The sequence below is a fragment of the Chanos chanos genome, chromosome 16 (genome assembly GCF_902362185.1).
Source record: "Chanos chanos chromosome 16, fChaCha1.1, whole genome shotgun sequence".
Classification (NCBI taxonomy): Eukaryota; Metazoa; Chordata; class Actinopteri; order Gonorynchiformes; family Chanidae; genus Chanos; species Chanos chanos.
In genome coordinates, this window is record NC_044510.1 from 6,746,683 (window position 1) to 6,762,816 (window position 16,134).

Below are 16,134 nucleotides of genomic sequence, written 5' to 3' on the forward strand. Positions count from 1 at the left end.
TGGATCAATTTCAACTAACAGAGAGTTAACAAAAACACTGGAAACCCATTGAACAGGTGGGACTATGTGGAAATCAAGAGGCAAATACACTTATCCACACAAAAATTCATACCAGCATCTTTCGTTGACTCCAACTTTGCCATTCTTTAAAAAAAACCCCAACAACTTCGCTTTTCTCTCTCCGTAACCTCCTTACCTACCTCACTCTCTACCTCTGAACCAGAGCGAAAGATGAGCAGGTCGAACGGAATGGCAGCCACAATGTCGATGAGGAACCAGCCCTTGAAGTAGTGCTGCGCGATTCGGGCGGGGTGGCTCACGACCTCGTCGTTGTGGTTGACGTAGGTGGTGCGGAAGTTGATGAGGATGTCCACGATGAACATGACGTCCACCACCAGGTCCACCACGTTGAGCGGGTTGCAGGCGTAGCCGCAGGTCCGTCGCCTTTGGTCCTCGGGCTCGTAGAGGAGAAAAGCGGCAGAGTACGGCGTAAAGACGGCCGTGTAGAGCACCAGGAGCAAGATGATCCAATCCCACACGGCTTTGAAAGGGCTGTAGTGCAGGATAGTCCACTTGTGGATACGTGGAGCCTGCAGCTTGTATTCGGGCAACACGTCCGCCCCAAGAGACAGCACCTGAGCGTCGGAGAAGAGCGAGCGAGTTAGAGCCTTGGTCAGGGGAGAGACCCTTAAGGAGTCCGTGAATGACAATACATTTCAGTGTGTGAACTGGAGGGAATGTGTGAGTGTTTGAGAACCCTAGGTCTGCGCATGAGTCAAAGAGAATAAGTGAGTCAGGTAAGTGAGTAAGTGAACAGACATAAATCATAGATTACTGAGGCAAAGTCTGGGTCAGTGTAGTCTGGGGATGAGTGAATGGGGGTGTCAAAGCAGCATTCAGGATAAGTCCGAATCTTTGCCAGAAAAAAAATCGAAGCGAGTCAATGGCGAGTCACGACCGCAGAGGAAAAATTGGCAGTTGAAGCGAATTGGTAAGATACAGCATGGGGTAAGAGTGAAGTCCACGAGTCAAAACATTATTCACAGGGGAGAGTCATAGTGCACACAGAGTAGCCACTTCACCTTTGACACACAAGGACAGGCAGCAACAACAAAAACATGAGAACATCTTAACTGATCATACTCTAAAATGACAAACTCGTATTACTGGGCACAGTCTTATCACGCCCCCCCCCCCCCCCCCCCCCCACCCCCCCCACCTCCAATTCCCTGGCAAACATTCTCTTCGATTTCAAAACACAAAAAGCATTCCTTTCAACTAACTCCCGTAGGACCTGAACACACCCTGTTGCTCTTTCAGACATTTTCCTTTTCAAATAAAAGTGACCATGACGTGACTAGACACACGCTTTGATCACTGAAAAGGGAAAGTGGGAACAGCCGAATTTCACAGACCGGGTCAGTTGATACTGCTGATACGGCCTGAGCTGGTAGTGACACTCAACTCAAAAGGTCAGGCTTTGCACAAAAACATGACACTGAAGCTTCTGCTTTCCGTTTTATAGTAACACGTGAATGGCAAACGAGCAGACGTCTACCTATTAAGTACATTTACTGTAGTCATCCACCCATCTAGTGCATTTACCATAGAGGCCTACCCATCCAGCATTTCTATTCATTGTCAGGTTAGAGCACTTAAAATTTTGTATACAATCAGGAGAGAAAAGTCAAACAACATTTCAGACTTCAGAAATCAAGCAGTCCTCCAACATTGAGTTTCTGTGTTATTGAAGAGATAATTATATTGTGTTGTAACCCTTATCTAAGAGAATCTATACGGCCAATAAACGATGAGGAAATACACCTACAAAACACACCTCTGACCACACGTCTTTTTACACCACTGAGATCTTTACATGAAGTACAGTCTGAGAAACTGGAAAAGCCAGTTCAAGAACAGTCATTCATGTTCTTGAGAGACAGTTTTAGAGCAATACCGTGTTCTTCCTGCCGAGTTAATGTCACAAGAGCCTACAGGAGAAATAACTGTCATTTGTAGAATGAGCTGATATTACATTTCACTCTTTACCTGGTGTGTCTGTGTAAGCTTGTGTAACTCAGTTTTTTTTTTTTTTCCCCAGCTGGGTCAAAGCGTTAGACAGCCCTGTCCGAGAAGGTCACATCAGTGACAACTCCACCAACAACAAATCCTCAAACCAACTTTCCATTATCTGACCCTGGCACGTCACAAATCAATCACAGGCAATTTGTAGGCCAGGGGGGTGGGGGGGGTGGGGGGGGCTACAGAGAGAGACAGCGAGAGAGATGGTCTGAGATCTCACGTAAGCATCTCGTATATGTAAAGTATCTTCATATGAAACTCTCTGTGCATATGAACCAAGCATCACCACTAGTGCCATCCAAAGTCTGTGTATAAATTTGTCCATTAAAGCTTATGCTTGCTTGTTGTTTAACGGGAGCCTGACTTAATTTGCACTCTCAAAAGCACAACCATAGTTGGGATTTGCAGGGTATTAAAACTAGAGACACTCTGAGAGTGATGAAAAACCATGACAGCAGAAAGTAAACTCCACCGCCATCCAGACCCCCCACCGAACAAAACAGAACACGGTAAAGGTTACGGACATTCTCTAATAGCTAATAACGATTGTGGTTGCCAAAGGACGGCCATGTAGACCATTGGTGTCCATGGAAACCACATGTTTATACCAAGATGGCTATTCATTTGGGCAAATGTCAAGAACTGTACTCGCTAAAGGGTCCTCTGTGAATACAAACACCATCAAAACAGCCCGAAACACTCACAGCAGCTATGGTATTCATACCACCATTATGATAATTCTAATACCATTACCAAAAAATAACAGCTGGGTCGCTTTTATTATTCCATATAATCAAGTTGAAAAACAGCATTTTAGTAGCTTTTGGAGGCTGAAAAACAAAACAAAAAGCCTTGTTTAAATCTATGACTTTAGTGCTAATTTTATATACACAGATAGTGCTGTAGATTGAACAGTCCTAGTGTTGACAGTATTAGCAGATTATCAGTGTTGTGCTTGTGAGGAGCATTTTCTGCTGGTTAGAATTCCGTGAGCTGTGTTTTCCGTGACACACTTTGTTCCCTACAGCAGGTTTCCTGAATCCTGATTCCTCATTCAGCAATGCAGCTGGCAAGGACCTGAAAAACCAAGCCTGACTCCATTGGAGTGGTTGATAAGTTAATATACGGGACATCACTCCACCACTGAACATGTTCCCGAGCGCTAGTCTAAGGAACCCATCAGACCCTGTGGCAACGCACCACTGATACTCTTGCTAACTGGGCCAGTTGGTCTGGAATAACCTCTTGGTGCCTCACTCCTGAAGACTGCATCTGGAAAACATTTCATGCAACTAAACACCTTTACATACAATCTAGCACAAGATACCGGACAGCCCAGATTTTGATCAGCATATGAAAACATAACACACGTTTAAAAGGGCACCACAAAGACGGCCTTTCTGATGCCACTCTAAGCACACAGTGGTCTAGGTAATATAAGATACGGTGTTCCAACCACAGTAAATCATCCATATTTCTAAATATGTTGACTGTAATTTAGTGTATCAGCACTTGAAGCCTAACAAGACCACGTCGGAATTCTCAAAAAGCGTGGACCAGTCGGGTTGAGTCCATACTGACCGGAACAACGATGAGAGCCTCCATATCCAGGGTCTCCAACTCGGCATGCTCCTGACCGCAACAGCACAAACGGGTCCTCAGGGAGGCCAGCACGCCTCCCTCCCTCCCCCGAAAAAGACATCTCCGCTCCCCATCCATCCCCTCTACACATACGCGCGCACACCCAAAGATAAAACCCCCGCAGAGACAGCAGGGTACAAAGAGAGAGAGAGAGAGAGAGAGAGAGAGAGAGAGAGAGAGAGAGAGCAAGGAAGAATAAGACAGATGGACAGACAGAAAGAAACAGGGAGAGAGGGACAGAGAGAGAGAGAGAGAGAGAGAGAGAGAAAGAGAGAGCAAGGAAGAAAAAGACAGATGGACAGACAGAAAGAAACAGGGAGAGAGGGACAGACAGAGAGAGAGAGAGAGAGAGAGAGAGAGAGTAAGGTAGGTAAAGACAAGGGCGCTTAAGATGGAGATTCAGTCCTGTCTGGTGGGGTAAGAGTTAGAGCCACACTGGGGTAGAGAACAGACAAAGCAAACGTCCAAGGTGAAAGGGTACCTGACACAATTCCAAACTCATGTTAAATGGGAATTCTCCTGAAAGTGCTTGCTCAGTTTGCAATCCTTATATACAGACACATACACCCCCCACCCCCACCCAACATCCATCAGACTCTATCTGTCCCTCTCTCTCTCACTCTCCCATAAAGGCAGAGGAGTGTAAGAGCACTCAATTTGCTCAAAAATCGAATAAAAAAGGGTGTGTTTTCGGGAACATTTTCATTAGTTCAACTGAAAAGGGCAATCGTTTTGTGTGTGTGTGTGTGTGTGTCTGCTCTCTTTCTCCGTAATTAGCACAGTCATGGGTTGCCAGTGAGGTCCTGTTTTTTGGTGCAATTGGTGCAGTCACTAGTGAGTTTGCAGCAGCTGTCATACAGTGACCTCCTGTAAAGCAGAAGTGGGATTCTTATTAATGGAAAATTTCTCTTCCACTGGTAGGGCGACTCCCATCTGACCAGCTAAACGAAAAGAAAAAAAAAAAGACTTTGCATATTACTTTGCATAACCGACAGCAAGGCACTGTGCAGGCCTCTGTTACCATAGCGACGTAGGTCACCCCACTGCCTGTAATGTGAGGTCAGCATGAAGGGTGTCCAGCTGAAGTTTGTGTGGAAAACTGGTTTTACCTCACGACACTTTCCAGGTGCCCTATGATAGAAACGACTGGGGTAAGGTTTTTTTTTTTTTTTTCTCTGTCAGGTTTTTGTTTCTTGTCAAGTTGTGACTAAGAACATCTCTCTGGAACCATTCCCTGACACTGTAAGCAACAACAATTGCTCCATTACACCGTGGCAATACGTCTGTAATTTCATAATATCAGAATGTTTGCGAGGGCTTTTGACTCTTCACATAAGGTAATGAGATCTGCATCATAATGGTGTGAGAAATACTAGAAGTAGAAGTACTAGAAGTACTGTCACTGAAAAATAAAAAAATGATGTTGACTTATGTTCAGTGGATCAACCTTTTCTTTCATCTTAGGTTAAAGGCCATAAGTAAGCTACAGAAGTTCGTCTACAACATTGCTGTACTTTATGACCTTCTATTTGGATTCAGTCTCCTCTATGACATCACAGAAGAGAACATCATAGTTATTCAAAATAGAATACCTAGTACATCAGTGTTCTGCCATGGTCATTGGTTCTATGACTAACAATGACTTATTGTCACCGTAGCAGTAGTAGCTGTCAAATCTCAGCTGACACAGGAGAGAGTGATCCTGAAATGTAGTACACACACACACACACACTCACACATATCCAATCAGCTACATATCCACACAAAAAACAGATGAAAACAAATGTTGAAACAAGAAAAGAATCAACTTATGAACAGTTACTGTCTCAAACGGTGACACAGAAATTAGCTCACTATAACCACACACACACACACACACACACATCTTTCTCTGTCTCTTTCTCTTTTACACACCTTTGAACATGACACACACAGCGTGCAGAGACACACTGTACGAGTCCATGTGCATGTTAATTCACCGATTAGCACACACAGTCTGATCTCACATGCACACACACGGATTCGCTGAAGCGAAACAACTGAGGCTATTGATATAATCCAGCAGCTCGCTTTCATAACGGCACTCCCCATCAAATCTATCCCTACTGTCTGCACGCAGCCCGAACCAGTCCACAGAGAGACTTCACACTGAGCCCGGCAGACAGAGAGACAGACAGACAGACACGCATACACACATACACCTACCCCAGAAATCTGCAACTGTCCCCTGAGCGCACAATAAATGAAACACACTGATATGGAAAGGCCTTCAAATCCATCATCACAAGAGTGAGATGTCTCCTCATGCCTGTCAGACTCTTAGACGTTATTCTCTTTGAACCTACAGTACCAGTCAAAGGTCTGGACACACCTTCAAATTCAATGTTTCTTCTTTATTTTTATTATTTTTATTTTCTACATTGTAGAACAATGCTGACAGCTTTAAAACTATGAAATAAGACATATGGATGTATGTAGTAAGCAAGAAAACTGATCACAAAGCACAGTGGGGAAAATAGGAAAAATAAAGAAAAACCCTTGAATGAGTAGGTGTGTCCAAACTTTTGACTGGTACTATATCTGCTTCAAGATTTAAAACACTGGAATTTATATTCCCCTCATGAGAAAACCTCAAGCCACAGGATCAAATTAGGTGATCATTGCATCTGTCCACTATATTCCGTATAGTGACTATCTGTGATTCCTGTATGTCGAGAGGAAAGGAAAGTCACCGAATCATCCTTCATATAGGAAACACAAAGAAAACATAAGTGTCACATTTTCTTATATGTAGCCTTGTGTGTTAGCATATGTCAAAAGAGTTACAAGTATGTACTATTCATCATCTTCTTCTGTTCTTCCTGTTATTATCATCATCATCATCATCATCATTATTATTATTATTATTAATATTAATATTCTTCTTCTTCTTCTTATTATTATTATTATCAGTGTTAGGGGTAGGGAGTTACAAAGTAATGTGTTACTGTAATTATATTATTTTCCTCAATAATGGAGTAAAGCATTGCAGTTCAAATTTCGGTAATCACATATAAAGTGGATACTTCCGGTCCTCTGTGCTAATCGGTCAACACAGTGTTCCAGCGATGTTAAAATACATGATTATAGAAGCAGCCTTTACGCGACACACACCTGTTCACCTTAATTGTGTATCTATAATATGACTACCCACTGTCACTTAGGAGAGACTGGGTCCTTGACAGTAGCTCCCTTTTAATGGGACAAGACCGACAACTGGTTAGTTAGCTAGCTAGCTAGCTAGTAAGGTCTGCTACATCTGAGAAAACCCGAAAATACGGTGTAGCCAACCAGACAGGTGTTCCAGAAAGCTGGTTTAGTGAAAACTCAGAGTTAGTTAACTCAGAACAAGTAGTAAACCCCCTAATAGAAGAGCCCTAAAGCCATAGGGCTCTTCTATAAGGAGGTTTACTACTTGCCCTGTATTAATAGCTACCCCAAAAAACTACCGGTGGTTAACCATTAAAGCTAAATGACAGCATCCCGACCGATGTAGCTACACTATAGTTATTGTTAGATGGCTAAGCTCATGTGTTTCTATTTTTTCACTGGTCAAAACTGTGAACTGGTGAATGAGGCCGCGCTTTACAGTTATTTTAGAGCAGCTAAGGTGCGTTCTTAAGCACGACGCAAAGCTATTGCATCGAAAATAAAGTAATGAAAGGACTATGATGTTTGTACTTGTATTTTTACGTGGTAAATTGGGGAATTTTGTAGTTTTAGAGTAACTTAAAGGTAAAGTAATGGGTAATGTAATTACTTTTCAAAAGGAGTTATGAGAAAAGTAATCCCATTACAATTTAAAGAAGTAATTGGTAACTTATAACTAATTACTTTTTTTGAGTAACTACCCCAACACTGATTATTATTAATATTACGTGCCTGTACACATGCTGCAAAAAGACTCTGTATCACCGAGTACAAACCCAAAATTCATAATGTTCTGACCCAGGCTGGTCCGGCTTGGTTTTCCCTATCCCTGCAGACTGTGCTTTCATGTATCAACTCAAGTACTATGAAGCAGCTTGTACTCAGGTGCTGTAGTGCACTTAATGCCAGGAGGTTACCCAGGTCCTATTGGACAGTACGGCTAAATGACACGCTCCTACGTTACACACGTCTTCACACGTTTACGCGTTGCTATGTTTTTGTACAAAACTTTTCACACTTAGCGAAATACATACGAAACTTATATGGACTCTTTCAGCCAGAGAAAGTGTTCCGGAAAAAAGGAGCAAAGCGAAAAAGACAGCTCATCCTCTTGACCTTGATCTCTGAGGAGTCAGATCTCGAAAGGACTTTAAGACACAGGGACCATAACGCCTTCATTTACAGCTACAGACACTCACACAGCATCAACAACTGGCATTCAGACTAAGCTGTAGAGTAGGAGGATAGGTAAGAGAGAGGGTGAGTGACTGAGAGAGTGGGAGAGAGAGAGGGGGGGGGGGGGGGAGGAAAGAGTAAAAGAAACCCACTTACAGGTTGGAGTTTCTGTTTGAAGCTCATAGTGGCATTCTCTGAGCAATGCCGAGAAAGAGGGAGTCTGATCACGCTGACTCCAACGAAAACCACCCTCTGATTCACGCACTCTCCCTCCCTCTCTCAGTCCCTCTTTCCCTCTCACTCTCTCTCTCTCCCTCTTTCACGCTGAGAGAAGTGTAATCAAAGTCCAGCCCTCTACATCATCAGTGTACTATCTGTACACCCCAACAAACAGACCAGAACACATGTGCGTTCTCAGTTCCACACAGTTCCACAAACACAAGCACTTCCTCTGTCTGTCTCACCCTCTGTCTCTCTGTCTGTCTCTCTCTTTATCTGTCTATCTTTCTATTGTCTATCTTTCTCTCACACTTTAACACACACACACAGACAAATAGCATACATAGAGACTACACAAAGTGTACTGTGCAGTGCATACATATATATACGCATACACTGAAACACATATATGTGTACTGAAACACATATGACATAAATTCATCTAGAGCAACAAATGAAAGGTCAGTGGCAGCACTGTTAGTGCCTAGGAGAATAATGTGGGTTCATAAACCTGTCATGAAGCATATTAATGAAAACTGTGTGAGCATGTTCTCTCCTGACACAATCACTACATTAACTCTCTTCAGTAATAAACTTAACACAGAGCGGACTGACAGCAGACCAGTGACCCTGAAATGACATTTCATACTGAACCAGTTCTCTTTCTCTCTCTCTCTCTCTCTCTCTCTCTCTCTCACACACACACACACACACACACACTCTTGCAGAAATGAAAGAGTGTGCAAACGCACATCCACCCTCTACTCACACACAACCACACATACACACACAAAACCACACAACTACACACTCTTGCAGAAACAAAAGAGTGTGCACATGCACACACATCCTACACACACACACACACGCACACACACACACACACACTCACACAGAGTCAAAAAAGCACATCATGTTATGCAGCCAAATCAATAGATACAGAGATCAATCCTGATGATCATTTGCTTTTTTTTTCTGAGCAGTTCTAATCGAAGTCCAATTACCAGGCCAGGAATTAACTATTACACTTACATCACTCCAACAAACCACGGCACACCGCACTGTCTCACCACGGTTCAACCATGGTATTACCACAAACGATCTTACAGCTGTTGCAGCCAAAGGACAGACAGAGTGAATAGATATTATACATAGAGATGGACGAAGAGAAGAAGAAAAGGATAGAAACAACAGAAGACATGCAGTGCACCGAAACAGAGAAAGATCTGCAGAGAAACAGAGACAGTACCACAGAGTGAGTGTGAGGGAAAGAGGAGGTGTGAAAGAGAGAAAGAGTGAAAGAAAGAAGGAGAGAGAGCAAAAGAGGGAAACAGAGAGACAAAAGGGCTTTGCTCTGTTCCTGCCCTCTACTTCCATTAGCCCTAGAGGCCAAGGTCACCAGTGCAGAGCAATGACACACACACACACACACACACACACACACACGTGCGCACACACACACACACACACACACACACACACATTAACAAACACACATGCACTGTGGAAAATATTTAAGCTAAAGCTTTAATACTAAGTGTCATTTTAGGTTGAACAGTGAAATATAACAAAGAGGAAGTTATGCAAGAATGTGACAGTTGAGTGTGTGCAGGAATGTGCCTGCAAGCCCAAAGTATTGCATCGAGACATAATTTGTCGCTAAGAGAAGAGCAGTTAGTGAGTGATGTAGCGAGGTTCTTTTCTGTATAGTAGAGAGTTTGCGTAGAAGAAATAAAACTTAATAAACGAAGAGAGTACAGAGTGATATATCGGAGTGATGTGTATTTTTATGCATTTAAGTAATAAATGCATAAATACATGTATTATTAATCTATTTGATCATTTACTATCATAAATATAGGCTACAGTATTACAAGTTAAGGTTTGGGGACGCCCAGAGATATTTGCGATTTTTTTTTTTTGCGGGGGTCCTGCACCCCTAATGTGGAGGACCGACTGTGTAACCAAGACCTTCGGTCACTGCTTGAACTGTCTATAACCTTAGGTGAGAGTATCTTAGATTACAAAAGTGCTAGAGGGATGTTGGGCCATGACCATCTGTCACAGTCTCAAATGATGTCTGTGTTACAGATAAAATCATATGTCAGAAACAAAGGGGCATTGTGAGGGAGCATTTAGGGGTTGACTCTACAGTTTTCCTTCAAGATCATGTTGTGTGTCAGAGTTCAAAAGCTAGACAGACTAGTCCCACTAGTCCCACTCCCAACCTCTAAAGTTGTTTGCCTCACTGTATAAATTCTTTGTACTTCTCTCTGTTTGGAGAGACTGTGCTCGAACTGACTAGAGGGCACTCTCCCATGATCATGCGATCAGAATAAAGGTCCATAAAGGTTCATCACATCTGAAGTTTGTTGTCTCTGAGACTTATCAGCTCTCCATAAGGAGACTACAAATTTCCCTTATAACACACACACACACACACACACACACACACAACTACGCACACACACACATGCACAGGCACACACACACACGCACACGCACACACACACACACACACACACACACACACACAACTACGCACACACACACATGCACAGGCACAAGCACGCACACACACACACACACACACACACACACACACACACACAGGTTCAGCCTGTGAACTGGTCGGTAGAGTTCAGTTCAGAGATCTGCTGAGTGTTTGTAGTTTTCGGTCATCTTGAGGCACTACTTGGGAGAATTTAAGGTTATGGTAAACTTGTAGAGTGAACCTTACAGTTTACATGACCGACTGAAATGTCCAGGACAGTGAAGGGGTTCTCACGTGTGCTTAATTACATCCGACACTGGTGCCAGAGGTTCCCCTCGCAGAAAAACATTTGCTTATTACATTTCTTGCATTTTTATGATATTTAGCATGACATAGCATCTTAATCAGACTTAAAAATCTTGTTTAGTTGTTCAGGCTCAAAGACTTTAAGTTCAACAACTGCCAAACCAGTTGGATTGTCCATCATCACTCACCTTAAAAAAAAAAAAAAACAGCCCCCAGGGTCATAGTGTTGCAGCCAATCCACACAATGAAAGAAAAAAGAGAAAAGGAGAAGAAAAAAAGCTGGTAAATAGCTTGCCTTTTTCCTCAGCACGTCAACTATAAAACAAAACTAAATCTACAGCTAAACACAGAGAGAGTGAGACATGTCTTAGTTCACACAGAGAGAATGTGTATGTATATATGAATATATATACATACATATACAGTACAAATATATATATATATACACATATATATGTGTGTGTGTGTGTGAGTGTGTGTGTGTGTGTGTATGTGTATGTGTCCACACACACACACGTAAAAAAACAACTTCATGCCAGCAGCACTGTTTGCAGCAGAACTAGTTCATTCAGAATGGACATCTGTGTGAAAACACAGGGTAAACCTAACAGTCTGTGTCTGAGTGATTCGATGGGTAGACTGTGTGATAACACAGTGTAAACCTAACCGTCTGAGTGATTCGATGGGTAGACTGTGTGATAACACAGTGTAAACCTAACCGTCTGAGTGATTCGATGGGTAGACTGTGTGATAACACAGTGTAAACCTAACCGTCTGTGTCTGAGTGATTCGATGGGTAGACTGTGTGATAACACAATGTAAACCTAACCGTCTGTGTCTGAGTGATTCGATGGGTAGACTGCATTGTCGTGTCATTCAGTTCGCTAAGTCAGCTGACAACCTAAGACGTGACTTCTTGCAAAACACTGTTACCATCAAATAATAAGAAAACATGTATAAAATAATTCTGGACATTGAGTACCCTTTGAATCGTGGATTACTCAGGTATAATGCTGATGCATGAAACGACATCACACACAAACAAATGCTGTGACCAGATCTGCACGAATACTGCCTTGTGAAATACGTAGGATGTTAGAAAAATGTAAGTCTCTGTGATCACACACACACCCCCTGTGAGCAGTGAATTTGTCCTCTGCATTTAACCCATCCAACACACCAGTAGCGAACACACACACACACACACCAGACGCCGGAGCAGCAGGCAGCATTCCTTGCGCTCGGGGGGGGGGCATTAGGGTTAAGTGCCTTGGCCAAGGGCGATCAGCCGTGGATGTCAGTCCTGGGAATCAAACTGGCAACCCTTCGGTCACAAGCCCAGTTCTCTAACCTCTACACAACAGCTGCCCTACAAAACCCCTACAAAAACCTCTTAGATGTCAAAACCTTTCTCTCCGTCTGACAAAACACCAACATCTTAATTTTGTTCTATGTTTAAAAATATTTCTTAGTGTGCACTTGGGAGGCATCATTGTGTACAGCTCTGCTGATGCAGGTGTGTGTGCATGTGTGTGTGTGTGTTTGTGTGTGTGTGTGTGTGCACGTGTGTGTGTGTGTGTGTGTCTCTTTGTGTGAGAGAGAGCGAGGGAGAAAGAGAGGGAGAGAATTTGACTGTGTTGGTGTTTGGGAAGGGGAGGCAAGGGTTTGTATTGAGTTAATTAATAATTAAACGGTGTATTTTTGGTAATACAGTAAAACTGTTAAAATACAGTATTACAGCATATGGCCTAATATAGTAATATTTCCAGTGAGACTTTGATGTCTTAGATATCTTCCTGTCATTTTACTATAAACCATTTCAAGGGCCATGTGACCTGGACAGTATCTGGCTCTCGATAACTCTCTTTAGGGGGGAATTGATGTGACACTGAACTCATATAATTTTTATAACCGATTTCCAAGAAACTGCGCTGAAGTTAGAACCTTTTTTTCCCCTACACGACTGCACATCTCATCATCCATCTCAAAAGATAAAAATGATTGGTAAAATCATTTTCATTTTTCCAGAGAAATTCTTTCACAGGGACTGTCTACCCCATCTCAATAATTAATATGCACTGTGATTCAGTGTGTGTGTGTGCACGCGCGCGTGTGTGTGAGAGAGAGAGAGAGAGAGAGAGAGAGAGAGAGAGAGAGAGAAAGAAGGAAACACTGGATATGCCGCAGATCCACTGACATTTGGTCCTATGATTCCTGCCCTGAATCACAGCTAGTTCACAGAGGATCTTAAACAAGAAACTTCATCTTAAGTGAATCAAAAGCACCATCAGGGCTCCACACACACACACACACACGCACACACACGTACACACATACACACACACACACACACACGTACACACATACACACACACACACACACATGCGCACACACGTACACACATACACACACACACACACGCATGCGCACACACGCACGCACACACGCACGCACACACGCACACACGCACAAAGGGTTGAATGATCTGGGAAGTGGTTAGGAACATTGATTTTTCCACTTGCAGGGAAGCCATACTGCCTCCTATGTGTATCCATGCAAATGCTGTCAATTCAGTGCTCTCTCTCTCTCTCTCTCACTCTCTCTTTCTCCGACTCACACTCAATTGCCATCTCCCACTCTGTCCCAGATCTGACAGGTCTTTGCTCATGACGCAAACTGCCACCCGCTGAATAATAAGTATGACTGACCATGAACAATACACAGCTCTCCATAAACACCCAGTCTGACCATGAACCATACACGACTCTCCATATACACCCAGTCTGACCATAAACCATACATATACACCCAGTCTGACCATAAACCATACACGACTCTCCATATACACCCAGTCTGACCATTAACCACACACAAACTCTCCATATACACCCAGTCTGACCATAAACTATACACAAACTCTCCATATACACCCAGTCTGACCATAAACCGTACACAAACTCTCCATATACACCCAGTCTGACCATAAACCATACACAAACTCTCCATATACACCCAGTCCAACCATAAACCGTACACAAACTCTCCATATACACCCAGTCTAACCATAAACTATACACAAATTCTCCATATACAACCAGTCTGACCATAAACCATACACAAACTCTCCATATACACCCAGTCAGACCATAAACCATACATAAACTCTCCATATACACCCAGTCTGACCATTAACCGTACATGACTCTCCATATACACCCAGTCTGACCATAAACCATACACAAACTCTCCATATACACCCAGTCTGACCATAAACCGTACATAAACTCTCCATATACACCCAGTCTGACCATAAACCGTACACAAACTCTCCATATACACCCAGTCTGACCATAAACCGTACATGACTCTCCATATACACCCAGTCTGACCATAAACCGTACACAAACTCTCCATATACACCCAGTCTGACCATAAACCATACGCAAACTCTCCATATACACCCAGTCCCACTGACTGACCATAAACCGTACATGACTCTCCATATACACCCAGTCTGACCATAATCCGTACACAAACTCTCCATATACACCCAGTCTGACCATAAACCGTACACAAACTCTCCATATACACCCAGTCTGACCATAAACCATACACAAACTCTCCATATACACCCAGTCCCACTGACTGACCATAAACCGTACATGACTCTCCATATACACCCAGTCTGACCATAAACCATATACAAACTCTCCATATACACCCAGTCTGACCATAAACCATATACAAACTCTCCATATACACCCAGTCTGACCATAAACCATATAAGACTCTCCATATACACCCAGTCTGACCATAAACCATACACAAACTCTCCATATACACCCAGTCTGACCATAAACCATACACAAACTCTCCATATACACCCAGTCTGACCATAAACCATACACAAACTCTCCATATACACTCAGTCTGACCATAAACCGTACACGACTCTCCATATACACCCAGTCTGACCATAAACCATACACAAACTCTCCATATACACCCAGTCTGACCATAAACCGTACACAAACTCTCCATATACACCCAGTCCCACTGGCTGACCATAAACCACACACAAACTCTCCATATACACCCAGTCTGACCATAAACCATACACAAACTCTCCACATACACTCAGTCTGACCATAGTCCATACACGACTCTCCACCTATACCCAGTTTCATTGCAGGCTGGCATGTGAACTAACAGATCAATTCATGCGTCCGTCTCCTAACACAGCAACACGCACGCAACACGGGGTCTGCTTCAAATCGGGGGTTAAGTGCGTCACTGTACGCTCACGAACACACACGCACGCGCACACACACACACACACACACACACACACACACACACGTTCACACACTGCCTCAGGACAACATTGACAACACGACTACTAGACACTTTATGTAGGTCAAAGATGTTAATATATTGTACTATAAAACAGCTTTGTGTTTTGTTGATGATGTAACAGAACCCCAGCCTTTCCATCTCTCTCAGTTTCCATGACATTGAATTTTTGTCACAGTTCTTTCTTCTGAGTGACATCATTTCTGTTGGTATGTAACCTCTACTATCTACTGGTAGTCAATTAACTTAACATATCACATATATATTAGCTGTGTTACAAATGACCAAATTAATAAGTACCAAATGAACAAATCAACCAAATTTTATGACTATGATTACATGAGGAAACATGTTCTCTTAATGTCATAGCCTGCACTTACATGTACAGGTGTGTGTGCATTTGTGTGTGCGTGTATTAATATATATTTACACACAAGTATGTGTACATATATATATATACCTGTACATCGATGTGGAGACTACAACATTGTTCGTGTGTGTGTGCGTGCACATAAATCTGTATTTATGTATTTTATGTTACCTGTGTGACCTGTGTGACCTTCTCGGTGACGTTTTGGGTGCGGTCCTTTATCTTGCTGGGGGCGATAATTTCAATTTCGGTCGGGGACGGGGGTCTCATGCGGTCGGACCCAAACGACAACGTCACCTGGGG

The 16,134-nt window shown here is 42.9% G+C and overlaps 1 protein-coding gene across 1 annotated transcript in view; it reads right to left on the reverse strand.

The window, feature by feature from the left end:
* The window catches only part of kcnh6a (potassium voltage-gated channel, subfamily H (eag-related), member 6a), a 34,833-nt gene that overhangs the window by 7,645 nt on the left and 11,054 nt on the right, over positions 1–16,134 (reverse strand). The window contains exons 6-7 of the mRNA XM_030793928.1: positions 16,003–16,134; positions 201–635 (exon numbers count right to left, since the gene is read on the reverse strand). The exon at positions 16,003–16,134 is cut by the window's right edge and continues 71 nt beyond it. Coding sequence (XP_030649788.1) covers positions 201–635; positions 16,003–16,134 — 567 coding nt within the window. The remainder of the gene's footprint in view (positions 1–200; positions 636–16,002) is intronic.